Source organism: Electrona antarctica, assembly GCF_951216825.1.
Source record: "Electrona antarctica genome assembly, chromosome: 1".
Taxonomy (NCBI): domain Eukaryota; kingdom Metazoa; phylum Chordata; class Actinopteri; order Myctophiformes; family Myctophidae; genus Electrona; species Electrona antarctica.
Window position 1 is genome coordinate 33,145,873 of NC_136806.1, and position 21,364 is coordinate 33,167,236.

Here is a 21,364-nt window from a genome sequence, read left to right on the forward strand (position 1 = left end):
TTGATTTAGAAGATTGTTTTAGAATCATCCTCAGATCTAAATGGGATAATGAACGGCCTCATGTAATGCAGTCTTCAAGATCAGCTGGTAATTAGTCTGTGAAGCTAAAGCTGACTTGATATTTATGGATTACTTTCATGTATGCCAATTTCAGTTTAGACTTTGGGATGAATGATAGATAAGCACTTGAAGTTTATGAAAGTGATTAGACAGAGTTGCTTATATCGCTTTCTTAACCGTCTTGCCGCCAGGAACGAGGAAAACGAGAACCTACTTTTTTTTCCTTCTCCGCCAAGCCCGAGAAAGCTGTGAACTAGCTTTTAAATTAATTATAGCTTAATTAAACTCTTGCGCACCTTCTGTGTTAATCCCAGACTCTCTCGGTCACACACCGACCTAGGGTGAACTATATAACTCATTTCGGTCACACACTGCAGTAAGGTCGAAGCATAGTTCTGTTTCAAAGGGGCTCCATTGACATGAGAACACCCTGTTTCTCCTTGGCGAGTAGGCAGCTACTCGCCTACTCGCAGCCTAGCATGCGATCCACATTCAGTTCAGTATGCATTGGAGGTGACATAGATATTCTCTGAGCACACCTTGATTAGTGCTCTAGAAAGCACCTGCGTTGGCATGCTACCGGTTGTTAGGTTTGATGTGGGAACATGCCTTTGAGCGTCCTCGAGGTGGAGGCGTTCGGTCTCCTTTACTCAGAGAACAAAGGCTTCAGCACAGTGGTTTTCCAACTTTGTTATGCCCGAGGCACAACGATAGGCAAGTCGAAAGCTCTCAAGGCACACACCTGTATTCACAGCGAAAACACATCTGCTATTTTCACAGACGTGTGTTGTGTTAAAATCCCTTAAGGCACGTCTGGGCTTGTCTCACCGAACATGCGTGTGCACTGTGCGTAGGCCGTACTGTAAAGTTCACTGTCTTAAGGTTTGCAACTTTTCTTTTCTCTCTGAATGGGCCTTCAATTTTTGAGTGGTGCCTCCGCTCCATTACGTAGCTTTGTGTGTCCCTATGTCTGCGTACGTGTCCAAGCACGGAACGCTGCAACACGGTAACTCTGTCATTTCTCAACCGGTTCGGATGCGGGAAAGCTTGTCGTAACTGAGCACATTCCTCAACGCACGCACGCACGCACGCACGCACGCACGCACGCACGCACGCACGCACGCACGCACTCACGCACGCACGCACATTTATATACCTGGCCTCACACAAGGCTACCTATAGATAGGCTAGGAACCTTAGAGTGATGTCTGCCAGAAAGGCTGCAGTGAAAAGAGCTTAACAAGGGGAACAGATACCACCACCCCCCTTAAAAGACAGAGAAGACAGCATGGGGGGAGGTGGGGCACGGGAGCATGGGTGAAGGTGTCGAGGTGAGACTTCAGAAGCTCGTTAGAGGGTGCAGAGGGAGCGCCGTGATTTTAGCGCGCCGTCTTTTCCACTTGTTAACATGTTTAGATGATGTTGTTTTCCTGCATGTTGTCTGCCTCCGTCACACTCTATTATCCCATTCCGGACAGGAACCCCTTTTGGTGTTCTTAACAGAGTGCCGCGCTACAAGCTATTGTAGATTTGAAAAATCATGAAAATGTGGCGCAAATCTTTGAATATATATTCTTTCAGAGCCAACGTTTTTAACTCATTCTTTGCTTCTGGGGGTCCCTGGAACTACATATTTTCAGATGGGGGTCTGCAGCCAAATACAGATAATTTTGGGGGTCCAAGGTTGAGCACCACTGACATAGAAACATAAAGGGTTTTTCAGAAAACTGTTAGGATTTAGAAGGCATTTGTAGAATCGTCCTCAGGACTAAATTGGTTATTAGACCCTCAGATCAGCTCTTCCTGCAGGTTTTGACACGTGCCCCTCCCCCGTTGCTGTTTCACACATCTTACAAACGCACAAAGTGGCAAACGTGTATACCTTTTGCTGTGTCGGGCAGAAACCTCATACCTGGATCCATATTTCAACTTTTCCTGTTTTTTTTGTTGTTGTTGTTGTCTCTAACCCTATAACCATGACCTGAACTGCAGAATGCAAGTGTTTATTATTATGTTGGATGTATAGGGCCGGTTAGGGCGCACGCCTTATGTTCGGATGGTCGTGCACGGGTTCAAAGTTAGCAGGAATGAGCAGCAACTTCCAGTGTGACTAGAGCGGTCTGAGGGGAGTGTTTGTGAATGCGCCCTATAACTCTTCCTACTTCCGAGCGCCGCTTCCCTACTTCCTTCACAGGTACCAATGATACCAAGGCTATTAAGGCTCTGTTCCATTTACTGTACAGTGGTTTTCAAACTTTTAAAAAAAAATTCAATGACCCCCATGACTCTGAGAGTGGACAAATGGAACCAAATCCAAATGGACCCTTGGATCCATTTTGTACACTCTCAGAGTAGGGAAGGGGCCAAAGTTCTGCGTATAGTGGACCCGAGGCGGTCCAATGGTCGGCCGCCAACAACTGCAACCGAGTTTCCTGATGGAACTTGAATCTTTGTATCTTTTATGTTGTAAATTGAGTTTCTGTGACTCAAGAACGGGATCTCACAGTGACGTAGTGTATCATGGGGTGCCCGCCGGCCTAGCGATCCAGGCGCATAGGCTCTGGCCTGACAGTGTTCGAATCCCGTGTGTCTCTCCCCGTCTCTCTCTCCTTCCTGTCCATATTCACTTGATACTTGAGACCTGTGCCCCTCGGGGCACAGGTCTCCACCAGGCCAGGTCAGGTTGTGGCCTCCTGGTGGCGAATGTAAAATTGCACCCACATAAATTGCATCCTGCATTCATGATTTGAGGCTTTTTGTTAAAAACGGGCCAATCCTACAAACTTTGAAAGCCAATGCATTAGTCAATTTGTATATGGAATATGAAATACCAGACAGATCCATCTTGAGCACATGACTATAGAGATACTGTGTAACGATTTGCGGGATTCTTGGGCAAAAAAATCCAAGTAATATAAAAACAATTGTGTTTTACAAAAGTCAGCCTCCTGGTGGCGCTATAACAGGCCGTTCTGGAAAGTTTCGGGCAGAGGTAATTTGTTGGCATCTAGGGAGTGTGTGTGCAAAGTTTGGCATCAATCGGGTTAATGGTGCCGGAGATTAGCTGGTAACGGACGGACACACACACACGCGGACGGACACACACACACGGACGGAGTGCCTTTGGCCTGAAAATGCATCTATTGTCTACAAAACATGATATGCATGGGGCTCATTGTCATGCAGTTAGGATGACGTGACAAAATTCCCGCTCGCCGCTTTCCCAGCCAAGGCACGCACGCACGCACGCACGCACGCACGCACGCACGCACGCACGCACGCATGTCAGGTATCCACCAGGCCAGGTCAGGTTGTGGCCTCCTTGTGGCGCTATAATAGGCCAATGTGAAAAGGGTGCCATTTCTTCTTACGCCTTTGATGGCGATTGGATGATTTGAGGCATTTTGTTCCAAAAATGTGTTTGGCAAAAATCCACCTGTTGGTGGCGCTATAACAGGCCACACACACACACACACACACACACACACACACACACACACACACACACACACACACACACACACACACACACACACACACACACACACACACACACACACACACACACACACACACACACACACACACACTTTGCGGCTGATATCTGCGGCCGGGAGATTAGACCGGTAATTAACCACAAAGCAATTATATCCAGGCGGCGAAGTGAGATCGAGGCACATCTCGGTGAAAAGCGTTTCCCCGGCGTGTTGTAAGAGGTGTCGAGTAGAAGTTTGATCGTGCAACGTTCGAGTTGTCTGCGGCGAAGACGTGGACGGACGAGGCACACAATGCACCACAGCCCCCCCCCCCCCCCGACGGAGGAGCCTGATCCGCGGGGCCGATATATACGCCGCCCCGGCAGGCTGACGAGAATTCAATTAATTAAGGCTGTTGCTTTTTTCTCCCTTCCATCCACTTTTCATTAACCTCCATTGACACTTTTGTTTCTTCGCGCCGCGTGTTTACGACAGCATGAGGATTAACAAGGAAAACGAACGGGGAAGATTGCAATAAATTGAGTTGCTATACACGAAGGAAAGCTTCCTGTTAGCGGACAGCAGAGTCACGCTTGTGGGGAGAGATTTGCAGGTATTACAGACCGGAGATGAAATATATAGCATTACACTGACTAAGCCATATATTTTGCCGTATACGACTAATACAGTAGCCAAAACGTACAAGCTTAGAACGTGCCAAAATAGTCAGTCTACTAAAACAACCAAACTACCGGTATAGCCAATCTAGGAAATACTTAATCGAATCGTGAGGCATTGTGAGCTTGTAGATCACCTATAATGGTACGCCCAAAATAGAGGGACCAGGTCTCCACCAGGCCAGGTCAGGTTGTGGCCTCCTGGTGGCGCTATAATAGGCCAATGTGAAAAGGGTGCCATTTTTTCTTACGCCTTTGATGGCGATTGGATGATTTGAGGCATTTTGTTCCAAAAATGTGTTTTGTAAAAATCCACCTGTTGGTGGCGCTATAACAGGCCAATGTAAAAAGGGTGGGATATATTCCTCAGCACAGTAGGAAAGATTTCACGTAAATTGCACGCTGCGTTCATGATTTGAGGCTTTTTGTTCAAAACGGGCCAATCCTGCAAAAGTCAATGTTAGCCAATTAGGAAGGAAAAATCGGACAGATCCGTCTTGATCACATGACTATAGAGATACTGTGTAACGATTTATATAAACGAGTAACGAGTAATATAAAAAATGTGTTTTACAAAGTCGGCCTCCTGATGGTGCTATAACAGGCCGTTCTGGAAAATTTGGGGCAGAGGTTCCAGAGGCATCCAGGGAGTGTGTGTGCAAAGTTTGGCATCGACAGGGTTAACGGTGCCGGAGATTAGCTGGTAACGGACGGACAGATGGACGGACGGAGTGCAAAACATACTCTCTCCCCATGCCTTCGGCATTATATTAGCATATCTCCAGATGTACAGTACCTCCTAGTTGCATCACAAAAACAATCTGCCGCCATTCCATTATTAATGCATGTTAAGTTCCAGGCCCAACTGGCGGGGTGCAGGTGCAACCTACCCGAAATAAAATTGCCAAGATTGTTTGAATCTTTTGTTTGTTTGAATCTTTATTTCGGTCATTTAAAAACAAACAAAATGGTTGTTAAGCAATTTACATTGTTTAGTCAACATAGTGACTATTTTAGCTGAAAAGGTATGGGCTGAAGCATAAAGCTTATTTTGCCCACCTTTTTACATAAATAAAATAATAATAGTCTATGATAAAATATCACAGTAGCATGAAAAAAAAGTTATATCAAGTTACCGTAGAAATATTACTAAAAACAGAAAAGGAAAAAGAAATAGAACAAAAAGTAAACAAAATGTTGGTTTACATTCGTTTTCAGACATAATAATGAATATATAAGGTGTACTTAATATGTTATATCTTATGTTTATAATAATATAAGTACTATACATGTGTATTGTATATATATTTTTACATATATAAGAAAGGGGTTTTGCTGTGACTGCTCCTGCAGGCTGAGGGCTATGCAGGCATGCCCGCAGTACGGAACCCATGATTTGAAAGGAAGTAATGCCCTGTATGCTTATGCCCGGCTCCGTTTAGGTTTGGTTAATGACATATATTTTGTTTGTGAATTTTTGGGGTTACTCGCACTGGTTTTCTTTATTTTTCAGATATATGATGATGATGATGTGTGGCTAGTCTGCTATCTGCAATGTGTCCACCTGCTAAGTGCTGTTAGCACTCTGGACTCTGAATTCTGCAATCGTGCTTCGGAAGCCTGGTTCTGGATGAGATGCGTCACCTGTGCGGTGACAATTTCTGGTCTTTGGAAAGCTGTGACGTGTGCAGCTGTTCTGTCAAATGGCCAATCTGCAAGCTCGCAACATGTCCGGAGCTTGTGGATGAGATGCGCGGTAGTGCTTTGTGCTTGAGCTCTGTGAAGGAGCTAAAGAGACGTCCGGTTTGGATTGCTCTGTGCAGTTTTAACCACGTAACACCTGCAGTAACTGTCAAGTGTGCAAGTGGACAGTTCGGATCGGACACTTTCTGGTGCTGTTATTTTTCTTGAGTCTGATGACTACGACATTTGATGTACAGTATGTTTACTTTGGCTTTGCCTTGTTTGGTGTTGTGAAACTGTTGTGACGCTGTGTAATGTAGGCCCGAGGGCGGTTGCTCTGAAAGACTTATAGAGAGCCATGTAGAAATGTTTTACCTGATTGTAAATTCAAGGTCGTTTTGCCTACTTCTACGTTCAGTGGGGTGTGATATGGGTTCTTGAGTTCTTAAATGAATAAATGGGGGAAATGTCGAGGAAATTTGGAATACACTAAGTTATACATTTAAGGAGATCAAATCACTCATGGGAAACTAAACTATGAGAAGCTTTTTTCTATCCCATTATTATCTTTACTGACATTTGACCTGTGGACTGAGGGAAGGGTCTTCCCATTGTCTCATGTGTTAAGACCCACCTACTCTCCCTGAGGGAGTAGGAAGGTATTTAAGCTGAAGTCTGACTGAATTGTGTTGAGTCAGTATGGTGTTCCATTGCAACGCTTTAATGCTGTCTCCGTATTCGAATACTAAATTCTAATACTTTGAAAGTCTGAATTGTGTCTGTCTCATTATGTTGTTTAACTGTGTTCTCTGTAAGTGCTCTCCAAAAGATTCCATAACACCATTAAGAGTTTTTATTTTATTTTTTATTTTTTTACACACTGACACATCTGAAGAGTCATCCGAGCGGATAAGTGTGTTGTACTGAGGTTCAAGTCAGAAGGCTTTGGCTAAGTGCTATCGACGAGAATCACAATGCATCTCCAAGGATACCAGCCACTGTTCCTCAAACCAAACACAGGGGACCAGTCAATAACCACCTCTCCAAGCAATTCATAATAATGACAAATGAACATTTGAGTCATGACGAACACAGTGTATACAGAGTGCAGGCATGTCGATGAGAGTTATGCCGGTCGAAGGACATTCTCGCGCACTCTCCTCAGACGCGACCATTACAAATGTCACACTGTCGTTCTATGCAACCCCGTTCTTACTCGATTCATCGCTCTTTAGTTACTCCTTCACATACTCAGACAGCCAGTCACTGATTAACACTTTCCACCCCATTCACGAGTTACATGAGTTCATTGCTTGTAGAACAGCTTCCCTCCCAATAACGAGTTACACAAGTTACGTTTTCATTGTTTAATTCACGTTTTGAATACGTTTTACGTAAGGCTATCAAAGTTAACGTGTAAATCGAGCGTTAATGCAAACCCCTTTTAACGGCATTAATATTTTTAACGTGCGATTAAGTTTGAACATTTGTGCACTCCGTAGTTTGGGGAAGCTGCTGTGCTGTGTGTTGTGTGTGTGCTTGCGCGCGTGTGTACACGCCGGTTGCATGCATGGAGCACTGCTTTAAACAACACAAGTTTATCTCCGGATTTTGAGGAAGCAAATACTGGACTGACGTCAACAAACCCCCATGAGCCACACAATGGATATTCAAGACAATATTATTTAGAATTGCAAGTTCAGCTTCAAAGCCCTGCCATGTGGTTATCAACAGGACAAATGTATTGTTGATGAGAGTTGACTTGACTATGTCTAGTTTATCACTTGTCGGGTCAACTGCAGCACACAGCGCCACACACTGACACAGAAAATCTGCCGCCTGCTCGCTTAGTAGCCACGCTGCAGCTGGTTAGTTTGTCGAGGAGACAGGATAACTCTACTGCTACAAACTTTCATCAGAAGTTGACAAATGGATTAACATTGTGGAGGATTTTTGCCAATGTGTACTTGAGTGAGTGAGTGACTGTGAGAAAGAGAGCGAGAGAGCGCACGCGCGTGTGTGTCTGTGTGTGTGTGTGTGTGTGTGTGTGTGTGTGTGTGTGTGTGTGTGTGTGGTTTATGGTTTATGATTTCAGCATTCATTAAATTGAAGATTCTTGACAGTATAATCATTGTTCCAATAATAATAATAATAATAATAATAATAATAATAATAATAATAATAATGCTCCAAACCATTTTTAACCAGGATTTCTCCTGTTTCAATTGAGTTATTTTTGTTATGATTGACTGGCTGTTATGCATAAAGGTACTTTGTAATTTACCCAGATTTTACTATCTAATGTCAAATTGATGTATTGTGATTTGTATTGTATTGCAACCTTGGCTACATTGAAAATGAGGGCTTGCCCTCAATTTATTGTACTTCCAAGTATAAATAAAGGTGATGATGATGATAAAGCAAGCATGTGTCTACTCTGTTTAAGTTAGATTTAGAACAGATGAAAAATATGCGATTAATTTGCGATTTATCGTGATTAACTATGGGCAATCATGCGATTAAATATTTTAATCGCATGACATAGTTTTAAGACTTCCATCGGACAGAGTGGGATAGGTCATACATGGCACTGGCATGCAAAGTCCATTGAGGACAAATGCATTCCAATGGTGGTGGTGGCGCGTAGCAGGCGTGTCCTCCTCCGTTCTGTTGTTGTGATCGCCACTTTGGATTATTTTTCAACACTACGACAAGCGATTATACCATTTTAAAGTGAATTTACGTGAAAAGGAACGATGATGTCGGCACAGTCGTTCTTCAAAGTGAAGAGTCTTCAGTGAACGTGGCATTGCGATTAATTCATTCCGCAGTCAAACTGTTAGCGCGCGCGCGCACACACACACACACACACACACACACACACACACACACACACACACACACACACACACACACACACACACACACACACACACACACACACACACACACACACACACACACACACACACACACACACACACACACACACACACACACACACACACAATACAGAGCCGAGCAACTGTCTACAAGCTACCAGCTTTACACCAGAGGAGAAAAACTTTTTTTCCCCCAAAATGAGTTAATAGCACAGGCAGACTCTTCACATACTAGAGCATGTCTGAAATAAGTGTCAGAGCTGACATCGACATGTAAATATGAAATAAATGTAAGAACATGTAGCTAGGTGTAATGTTAGAGACCACAGAAGTGAACCTTCAGGTGTACAAGTAACAACGTCTTCGCCATATTTGGCGGCTACAGTAGAAGAGATTGCACAGAATTGTGCACACACACACACACACACACACACACACACACACACACACACACACACACACACACACACACACACACACACACACACACACACACACACACACACACACACACACACACACACACACACACACGTCAGTCAGTCAGTCAGTCAGTCAGTCAGTCAGTTATTCAGTCAGTCAGTCATTCACACACTCGGTCAGTTATACTCTCATAGTTTCACAGGCGCCATCATCATCATCATCAGTAAAGCATAGCGGAGCGTCCACACGCCCTCCGTCCTTACCTGACTCGTCTTCGTCCTCCGACTTGTTCTCGTTGTCCGAGTCCGTGAGGGTGAGGGCAGAGTTCTCGCGACTGGACACCCCCGAGCTGCGCCGCGACTTGACTCCTCCTCCGTCTTGGCCGTGGCCTTGGCCTTGGCCGGCCCACAGCTGGATGGCCCTCTCCGGAGACATGCAGGGCCCCTCCGGGTCATCCGAGTCGGCGTCCGACCCTGCACTCAGGGAGTAGCCCCTCTGGAGGAGACCCCTCCCCAGGTCGGGGTGGGGGGGGTAGGGGGCCGACGGCTCGCACACGCCCAGCTCGGCCAGGGTGAAGTTACCCGCTGTGGGGAGAGAGAGGCATAGATACGCGGGTCACGTTCAGCGGTGGAAAAACTACTCACATCAGGGGTCTTCGCCATGGTAGACATTTTGGTCAATTTTATTTATTTTTGCCACGGACAAACTAAATGAGCGGACAGTAATATTACCAGAAACACATAAAGAGTATAGTTGGCCTACTTAGGACCATAACAGTTCTGTAACTCTGAGAGGGTACAATGGTTCGTTCCATTGTACCGTACAGTACATATTCTGAAGAAAACCTGGAGAGTGACATTCAGTAAGTGGGTGTTTACCACAGACACATTTATCCGTGTATGGATGGACATTTTGTTACGTCAGGGGTAGCCTGGGGTCCACCTATGCTTTCTATGGCATAGGCACCTCCCGGCAGGATCCACGGGAGAATCTAGACGCAGCTGCGCGACACGAGACTAATTAATTAGAGCGACAGAGAGAGAGAAGAGTGTGTGTGTGTACGGGTGTGCGTTAATTTAACAAAGGTGCAGACGATCAGAAATCAGCAGAGAGTGATCGACGTTTGCGCTACTCTATGCCGAATTGAAGTGGACTCGGTCCCAGACTTTTTTTTTTCTCCCTGGAAATAAAAACGTCTGGGTTTCCGAGGCTATGTCAGGGGTGACTCCCATTTTTTTTACCAGGTGAAGCCTGGCCTATATATTCCAGATGCTGTTGGCTTCAGCGACTTTTGGCGCGACCTACTCATGATTGGCTGCCCCGATTGGTCTGACCCCATACTCTGAAATGTTCTGAGCATCTCCTCTGAGGTGAACACAGTGATTGAACCAGCAAAAGAACGTCGGAAGTCAACAAAAACAACGGCCGAGAGGTTGTGACAGAGAAACATACACGTTCCTGACCAAAAGGCTCTCAAAAACAGAGCCTTAACTCATCCACTGCAAAAGACTGATTTAACAGATTTTTCATGAAATCCCTCACTGCCAAATAATTATTTAACTGATTTTTAAAGGGGCATTAATTGATAACATTATAATCATGCCCGCAAATCTTACAACTCTCGTTCCAAAAAAAAAAGAACGAGTCTATGGTGGCAAGAGCTGAACTATCGCTCCTGCTATTTGGCCGGTGGGTTAATTAGCATTATCGGTAATGCCTGCGAAGAAAGTAGTGAAGCGACGCCCGGAAGTAGGAAGTATAGTTATTGTGTGCATTGACAGGGCATTGGACGTTGGTTGGCGTGGAAGGGAAGGATGTGATGATGCAGGATGACTCAGACGAGCAAACAAAAAACAAAGCAACTGCTCCAGGAATTAAGAGCTGTATCAGGACTCGGGGGCCTCCTCCCCTCTCCTCTCCTCTCTGTATCAGGACTCAGGGGCCTCCTCCCCTCTCCTCTCCTCTCTGTATCAGGACTCGGGGGCCTCCTCCCCTCTCCTCTCCTCTCTGTATTCATGAGACGTTTATGTGAGATCAAAGAGCTATGCTCAGGGAGGGAGGGGGGGATCTATCGGTTCGCATTCACAGGTTCTGATCATCTCTCCGCCCAGGTATAACAGTCACATCACCCTGGACCCCGAGGTCCAGTCACTCTACTGCAGCACGCACACACACACAGTACGGCATACAGTAACTCCCAGCAAGCGCACACACACGCGCGCGCACACGCACAGTACACACACACAGGACAAAGCGGCTCGTCACATCCAAAATAAATATATAAAATTATCCAAATTAAAGCACATCAGAGGAGATCAATAAACACTGCTGCGGCCCAATTAAATCCAAGCTGAGGAAAAAGCAATTAAGGAAAAAGGCATGCTCAACCAATTTATTCTCTATACTAATTAAAAGAGTATTGTGGTTTCAATCGCTCACCATCAGCTGTTGGGTCTAAGGAGATCATTGGGCGGACGATGGGGCCTGAGATTCTCTTCATTAACAGTTTGGGAAAAGTAGGAGGAGGAGAGAACGTTGACACAGCAAGAGAAAGAGAGAGTGTGTGCGTGCGTGCGTGCGTGCCACCGAGTGGTGCGCTATGAGCTTGTAGGTCTGCTATTATTTTTAAATCGTGAAAATGCGGCACAAATCCTTGAATATATATTCTTTCAGAGCGAACGTTTTTTTTATTTCTACGTCAGGCCTAAATGGGTTAAAGGCTGCGTGTGCGCACGCACGCACAACAGACAAACACACATGCCTCCGTCACGTCCCACCAAACAACAGAGATGTGCAATTAACAACCTATACGCAGTGATTACACATGCACCTTGCAATCACTCCCTCCCTATCACTATCAGCATGCAGATACAAGCCCATGCCTTCCTCATCAGTTCATGTCACTCGCTGTCGGCCCGGAAAGCTTGCATGTCGAAAACCGTTTTAGACACACCCGAAATCCTCGTCTCTAATACTGCCTCCCCCTGGCCGGCCCGGGGCACCTGATGGAGGGGAAAGGAACTGGTTGGAATAACGTGTGTTCCTTCCACACGCTAAACGTCCAACCGGGGAAACTCCCCCCTGTCAGGTGAACAGAAGCGGCTTGGACTCCTCATGCATAGAAGGAAGCATGAGGTCCATCTGTTACTCTCCGCCAGGTTGGCAGAGGGAGTGTAGAGCCCAGGATTACATTAGATAGTGAGATGAGACTGGGTAAAAAAAAATGGTTGCAAAATCGTGGGATAAAAGTTTTCGAAAAAAGTAAAAAAAAAGAAAAAAGAAAAAAAACATGCAGTAAAGACATTTAGACATTTCAGGAAATGAAAAAAAAAAATACAAAAAGCCTGTGTTCCATTGGATCCAATGTAGTTATTATTTGATCACAAGTTCACATTCATATTTTTCATTCAACCTCACAACTCAGCAAATGTCGCCACACGTTAAAATAGGGCATTAATTTATTTAAAAAACAAAAAAACAAAAACAAAGATGAAATATGGAGATAGGAGGTTTCAGCCCGCCAGTGACGATGTGCTCAAACTAAGATGGATTGGAGCTACGGCCTCAAGCAGACGTGAAAATCTATCTCACTTATTCCCCAAATAGAAAACCAATCGCATGTTTGGTGTGTCACATTATGACAGATGTGGGGGGCGAATAAAAGGCTCTGAATATTCTAAATCGGATCAATGCCTCTCTCTCTCTCTCCGTCTCTCTACTGTATTGTTGCTGTCACTTGCACATGTACAGTACATGCTAATGTATGTGCTGTGCTGTCGAAGTATATAGATTAGGTGAGCGTACACATCTGTTCACCTTCAGGCACACATTTAGTATGCGGGGGAAAAGAGAGACGGCATAGGAGACGGAGACAGACAGGGGCGGGTACTCGCATGTTTTACTTAAGTAAAAGTATCAATACTGCAATATAGAAATACCCTGTTACAAAAAGTAAAAGTAATCTTTATGCAGAATGCCTCATTTCAAGTTTTCAAATGTATACAAATATCTTTTGTGGCGCATTGTGAGCTTGTAGAGCTGCTATTTTCAAATGGCCGAAATGTATAGGGCTGAAGTGGTTAATGTATGTTTTGTAATGATAATCAAAATCTACAAAGTAACTAGTAACTAAAGTTTTAAAATAAATGTAGTGGAGTAGAAGTACTAAAAAAAGTACAGTGCTTAAGTAAACGTACTTAGTTACTTTCCACCACTGGTTACGGTAGAGAATCGGTTGTATGTCTCTGTAGGTGCAAATTGCAACTAATCATCTTCCTTTTGGTTTGTACTCCAATCCTGACAATTTGCCTGAATAACATACAGACGTGTGGGCAACATAGCAAGTGGAGGCTGATAATCTTTCATTTCACATTCAAGATGCAATTTTGAATTTGATACAGATGGCTTGCTAATTACTCACCGATCAAAGACTATTCAACACGGAACACTTGATTAAGCTTGCATGGTTACATAACGAATGAGGCTGAAACTGGATGAATACGGATAAAAGTAAAAAAGGTTTAAGTGAAAAACTAACAAAAAAATTGCAAACATAACACTTTAAACACCTCTATACTGCCTCCCCCTGGCCAGCCGAGGCCCCTGATGGAGGGGAAAGGAACAGGTTGGAATAATGTGTTCCTTCCACGCGCTATATACATTCAACCGGGGAAACTCCCCCCTGTTAGCTGAAAAGAAGCGACTTGGACTCCTCATGCATAGAAGGAAGTATAAGGTCAGTCCGTTGCTCTCCCAGGTTGGCAGAGGGAGTCTAGAGCCCATGAGGATTACATTCGGTAATTGACACTGGATGAAAAAAATGGGGTTACCATTAATTGTGGGATAAAAATTACTAGCAAAAAGAAAAGGTGTATTATGTTACAGTACAATCGAGCAACGAGTGGTGGGGAGGGGGGTCGGAAGAGGCATTTTGTCTTCTCCTAACACTAAAACATAGCCTCTTTTAAGTCGACTAAATATCTCACGATTTTAGTTGGCTAAATCTACAGCTGATTTTGTAGACACAAAATGCATTGTAGCGGGCCTTGATGGCGTCGTAATGGCTGATTTTACACTTGGGTTCATGCTGGAAATAGCCGATGAAAAACACACACCGTTGTGAGCTTGTAGATCATGCTATTTTCAGACCAAACAATAAAATATATCTTCTCCACTAGTCCCTCCCTAACATTATAGGCTAGTTTTTACTGAAATTGTCACTAGTCATAGTTGTAGTGATCGTGGCTTCCTTTTTATTTCGTTTTTGTCAGTGAAAAAAGGTAGCCGACAAACATTTCTCGTCATAGTTTTAGCCGACGAAATCAACAGTGCTCCGTGGTCATTAGAGCGATCGCTACCACTGGGTCACCACGGATATTAGAAAGCAATTCCAAACAGGCCAGCGTGTTGGTACCACCAGTGTTGTTTTTGACAACTAAAACTATGACAAAATGTTTTCGTCGACTACCTTTTTTCACTGTAGAAAACTAAAGGGAAACTAAATGAAAGCCAAGCTATGATGATGAAAACTAAGACTAAATATATTGACAATTTCGGCAACAAATAAAAACTAGACCAAAATGTTAGGAAGGGACTAGTGGACAAGAGATCCAAGTAAAATACATGTTACACTTGCTTAGCTACATACTGAAAATAGCCGATCTACAAGCTCACAATGCATTGCAACGATCGGCTATTTTCATCAAGTGTAAAATCAGCCATTACGACGGCTTGCCAAAATACATTTTAGTCGACTAAAATCTTATGAAACGACTACAACTACACTAACACTAGTAAAACATTCCAGGTGACTAAAATGTGCAGACTAAAACCCAAATTAAAACTATTCAAGATACTATGACTGAAACTCAAATCTAAATGTTGCTGTCAAAATCAACACCGTTGGCAGGATTCTGTATCATGCCTTGAGGTTTGGTGGAAGGCAGCCACGACTCCTGGCCTTCAAATCCTGCCAGTACAGACACATTTTCTATGGCCCCCTGCATTGTGCCCAGAATAAGCCGCCCCTTTGACATGCCATTCTCTGCCACAGTGTGAGAGACAATGGGGGAGCTGATTGGCCCTCAGACGCGGCAGCAACGTGTCAAGTTCGGACGGGGAGCTAATAGTGACCGCGCTGCTGTGAATTAGCACCCGGTGAAGGGAATACAGTCGCAACATTTGACTATAATGATAATCAACTTTGTTTGTAAAGCCCCTTTCATGTCTTGATGTTCCCTGCAAACAAAATTATGTTGTATTACAGTTCAGTATTCATATACTGTTAACTACTCAAGAGGAAACAATAATATGACTATATGTTCATAGTACTATTCATCATTATTTCTATTGCACACAGCAACGTGCTTGTTTGGGGGGGTAGAAAGAATGAGAAGATTGGACAGGACATTGTCTAAAGCAGTGGATTTCAACCTTTTTCATACCAAGGCACTCATTTATTCGGCATTTGAGCCACGGAACACCATTTGATGAGATTCAGCCTTGCAGACCCAAAACGAAAGAATATTTCTTTTGTTATGGTTAATGTTGATAAAGATACCTCATTTTCATGACAGGTTTTTGGTCATGAACATGGTGGCATGACTAAAATACCTAAATAAAAATAAAAATAAAACATATTACACACATAAAAACCACAGGAATGTTTTATTTGTGTCCTAAACATCATTAAAACAATAAGCTCTGGTTGCAAAAGGGGTGAAGTGGCCCTTTAATGGTTAATGATGGTTGTATAATTGGGCCGAGCAGGGAGACAAATGTAGCAGTGCCGAACGCCAACATAAAATATTATATGCACATGTACTTGTTCTCATTCTACAATAAATATTGTTCAATCTCTGAACTGTTCAATTATCTGACTGAAATACACTTGAAAACCTGAAATGGGACATTCTGCACAATGAGATTTTTACTTTTGGTAGTACATTTTGATACCAATACTTTTACCAATACATTTTGAATTACGGACTTGTACTTGCAGTAACAGAGTAGTTTTACATTGCAATGAACGTAAGTACAAAATGTGAGTGCTTTTTCCACCACTGCCCAATTATGCAGTGAGATGTTCTATTTAGGAGTTTAGACATTACTTTCCAGGCTGATTCACACAAAAGGAAAAAAGAAAAATCAATAAAAGTGGAATATTTACACAATCCCAGTATTTGTATCTGCACCTGTCTCCCTTGGTCATACTTGCTAATTTGCTTCTCAGTGAGTGGCTGTAGTCGTGTTCTGTCGCCTCACAAAGTCCCTGCCAGTGTCTGACATGTCATGACAGGATGACAGCTATCCCTCGCTTAACCTCATCGGGCCCTGGTGTTGATGTAAAAAAAATCCTAACTCCACGCACACACGCACGCACGCACGCACGCACGCACGCACGCACACCATACTGTAAGCACATAATTAACGGCGCCATTAGCACTTCAGCAACGGGCTAACGGTTCCGTCAAAATAAGGCTGTCGTGGTCAACCCATCCCCAACGTCGCCATGCAGGCGTATCTTTTTGGCTCCTGTCCTGTCCAAACGACGGGGGCCCTCTCACGTCTTAATGAGGCGCCCGAAATGCATGCCACATGACAGCCATTCCATCTGCACCTGCCTGGCGAACAGACGTACGTACACACGCACAGAGACCTGGTGTATATAGATACAATATTAGTGTGGTTACTACGGGCAACACGACCGAACAAATAATTACAAAGAAGAAAAACAACAAAAAAAGTGTTGTAACCTGCCGTTTTCTTCTTCTTTCTAATTATTTTTCGGCCCGAAAAATTGTGTTTGTTGTCATGATTTGTCATAACTCGAGTTGGCTTTGTACGAGGGTCAAAAGGTCTTTAAATAAATACTTTTTGAAATGTCTATGAGGAAAATGAACGGGGAATCATTTCCTGGGCCCTGGTAGGGGCCTGCAAAGCTCTATTGCCTCCCTGCTTAGCACTCTGCATCAAGGGTTGAACTGGGGCTAAGTTCCCTAGCTGCGACATACTAGAGTCATGTCCAGGGGCTGTACTTGTGCATCAAGCAGCCTCACACTAAAGATAACAGGCGGTAGTCTCCTGACCTATATGGGCCACATGGATCAGAAAGCATTGGTTCCCAGGGCTAAACGAGGCTTTGACCCTCCGAAACACCTCCCATTGCATGATGGAAATACAGCAGAAATGCAAAGCCACCCCATGAATACAGACTATTATATCACAGACAGAACACACAGCGAAAGCTGAGGTGAACGGCAGCGAATAGATCCAAGCATCCTTTGTATCCTGCTCATGAATATCCCAGTATTCATGATGAATAACATGGATCGAGGGCTAGAATATGCCCCGTACATGCCAATGGAATGTGGATAGCATAGCAAACTATTTTTGTCCGTGCCGCAAAAGCCAACGCAAGTGGGTTTCACAGTCGGTGGCAAATTGCATGGGATGTCCGCAAGCCTTTCACATGTTTATACTGTCTTGATTAAAACGGCGACGGGACATTAGGAGCTGCTGTGTTCTGGCATTCACAGAGACATGGCTGCAGCCCAGCACGGCCGACTGGGCCCTCACTCTGGAGGGTTTTCAACTGTCTTCCAACGAGACAGACTGAAGGACTCAGGCAAGTGGAGGAGGTGGTTAAAGATGTTTTCCTTTTTTTGTATAGGTTTTCCGACCTCAATTGCACCCCAAAAACCTGAACTTTGAACATTCAGTAGATTTTACTTTACTCTTTACGTTTACTATAGCGCCTACCTGGCAATCAATGTGTTAATACTTTTCATTGTTTGAAATGCATTCTCTTAAATGGATAGATCATAATATGTATCGTTACACCCCTATATTATAGGGGTGTAACGATACAGTAAAAAAAATCGAAGTATATCGACATTTAAGTATCGTATATAGTTTCTCTTTGTATCGTATCGTGTTCTGTGTTCATGTCAAGGCGTGGGTTTGTCCATATATGTTCAAATGCAATGTCCGTCTATTTGCCAGAGAATCACTGTGTTTACTTAATTATATCCATGATAATAAATCTTTCCCTTAAAAACCTACACTATCCACAAGTTTCACACATATTTAATGTATTTACTAAATAGTTACTGTATGGATTTCAAATCATTGAATCGTATTGTATCGCCATAATGAACCAATATTGTCCATGTATCGTAGCGTCCAACCATGTATCGTGATACGTATTGTATCGCCGTTAAGATGTATATCGTTACTAGATCACCGTCATGATCATCATGACATCACCGTCCACAGGCGATCACTTTGAGGCTAATTATTCAGAAAACGCCAGGCCACAGCAAATCTACTGAATGTTAATGTTAAATCAAAATGTCCAGGGTTGGTTGGGTACAATTGCAGTCAGAAAACCTTAAAAAAAAAAGAAGCAAAAACTTGAACTCTTCCTGGTGCGTTTTAGCCACTTGCATACCAGCATCCGTATTGTGGGAACAACCTTTGCAGAAAATGACAGAACTACAAGCTCAATAATCAACAATGCACTGCAACTCATACCAGAACAACTGGCAAATCCTGCATTCGAGACGGGAATGCGAACTGAATGCATTCTGAACTGTTCAAATAATATTTGTGCCCAGTCCTATTATCAAGTAAATTATTGTTTCATTTTGTAAATGCGATGAATATCGTCGAATAGTGTGTCTGAGTCACATCACAATAATAGCCCACAAGCTCACAGCGTATTGCAATTAAAGAAATAAAAGCTGCATATATGTAGGTTTGAAAAATGGACTGGCGAACTCACACCAAAACAAATCATCCATCTGAATTGAGATTGTAATGCCAAAACCAGACATTCCGAACCATTTGAATGTTTGGGACCAGTCCTATTATCAAGGAATTATTGTTTTACGTTGTAAACGTGCAAGATATTTATTTTTAAAAGCAGCGTCTGTGAGTCGCAGATGGAAAGGTGATGTTGGCATGAATGCACATTCTGTAGGTTGACAGAAAGCTCATTCCTGTCTGCCTGTCTTTTGATAATCAATCCCTCTCTCCTTTAAACCCATATCAATTCTCTCCATCTGCAAGTATACACTAACTCCATCCATCTTCTCTACCTCCGTCCACCATTCCTAAATCACTTCTCCTCTCAATCCATAGGCTCATTCTTCACGTTTCTCTCCATCTCCTTCATCTTAATGTTGCAGTGATGGAAGTCAATTTGCACGACGACGCAATGACAGGAATTGGAATGCAAATCAGCCTCATATCTTTTCTGCTAACTAAAGCAAGGAAAGGACACAAATATAGGCATGCACATGTAAAAGGGTGTAACACGCACGCACGCACGCACGCACGCACGCACACACGCACACACACACACACACACACACACACACACACACACACACACACACACACACACACACACACACACACACACACACACACACACACACACACACACACACACACACACACACACACACACACACTCTGGGGCTGGGAAACATGTTTAATTACAGTCTAGGAAGCTAGCGCCTTGGCTGTAAAAAAATAAAAGGGAGAAAAAATTCACACTTGATAACTGTGACATTTACAATCTGCCTCATTTATCAAGAGCTGCCAAAAGGAGTCAAAGAGGGTCATTACATAGTAAACACAGATTAACTCAACTCACAGTAATCCACACAACATCGTCTGATACATGTTTGTTTTACTCTACAAAAAGAGCTGATGGCAGCAAAGTTTGTCCAAACCTCCAGGTTTGATTCCAGGTGTCTAGTCTTATTTGCTATAGCCAACATGCATGTACTGTTGTACAACAGTATAGTGTGCATTACGCGCGTGTGCAGTGTGCGTGTGCGTGTGCGCGTGCGCGTGTGTGCATGCCGTGCGTCTGCCTCCATCAGAGCTATAGCTAGCTCCTTCCCAGCATAAGATTTGAGTGCTTGAATTAATTATTCTGCAGTTGTGTGGATGAACAGTTTCCAAAAAAATACTGTGTGTGTTTGTGTGTCTGTGTGTCTGTGTGTCTGTGCGTGCGTGCGTGCGTGCGAGTGCATGTGCGGCTTATTTAGGTCATAGGGACTTTAGACACAAAAGACCCGCCGGGTAGAAACAAAAGGATAGCATACTGAACAAGGGTGAGAGAGAGAGAGAGAGAGAGATGATTGGTGCATCAGGCTGAAGTGTGATATGATATTTCCATGGCTCCTCCGTGATTCCACTCATTCAGACAAGGATGTTTGCTAATGCACGCTCATTATTCTCCGGCATTCAGATAGAAGTGTGATGCTAACAAAATCAATTGACGCGAGGCTCGTGCTCGCCCCTAAGGTATCGCCGTGAAGGCATGCATGCAGAATCCATCCCGCCTCAGGATGGGGGCGGGGAATGCAGTGCAACAGTGTTGATTTTGTCGACTACTACTATGACAAAAAAAAAAAAATTCAGCAAGTGTAAAATCAGTCATCAAGGCCTGCCAAAATACATTTTAGTCGTACTAAATCAACTGTAGTAGGAAATCTAATAAACTAGACTAACACTAAAGCATTCCAGGTGACTAAAATGTGACTTAAGGTCCTTTCAGACGGGCAGCGATGACCGCAGACAATAGACATTGTCGCCTGGATCAACGACAGGTCTGCTCCAAGTCTGTTCAAGAGGGGCGCGACAACGCAAGCGTAAAAAAAAAAGCTAAACAGAATCCAGGTCTGGTGGGCGTGTGCACGAAACGAGCATGTGCGCAACAATTTCACGGGACCGTGCCCACATAAATACGCTTGCGCTGTTGCCCCTCGACTTCTCCGCGCGTATACAGGAAAAAAACGCAGGTCTCATTGAAAATGAACTATAGCCTGCGCGTTAAATCGATTCCCGTTTGAAAGGCCCTTAAAACTAAATGAAGACTATTCAAGAGACTATGACTAAAAAATAAAATAAAAAATAAAATAAAAATGTGCTGCCAAAATCGACACTGCAGTGCAGTGCAGTGCAGTGATTTCACTTAATTCAAATATCACTTATTTTGTCTTATTTTTTGGTTAATCCCCCCTACTATAAAGTGTGCTGACCATATGAGAAGTTCCTCCCTGTCCCCAGTGAGCCCCTGGGGTCAAAAAACCTTAGTTTCGGTTTGGGCTTTGGGTGGCAAAGCCTTCATCCAATCAGGATGAGA

General features: G+C 43.7%; 1 protein-coding gene across 1 annotated transcript in view; it reads right to left on the minus strand.

The window, feature by feature from the left end:
• The window catches only part of tenm2a (teneurin transmembrane protein 2a), a 333,595-nt gene that overhangs the window by 301,314 nt on the left and 10,917 nt on the right, over positions 1-21,364 (minus strand). Inside the window, exon 2 of the mRNA XM_079496709.1 lies at positions 9,465-9,785. Within this exon, the coding sequence (XP_079352835.1) occupies positions 9,465-9,785 (321 nt within the window). The remainder of the gene's footprint in view (positions 1-9,464; positions 9,786-21,364) is intronic.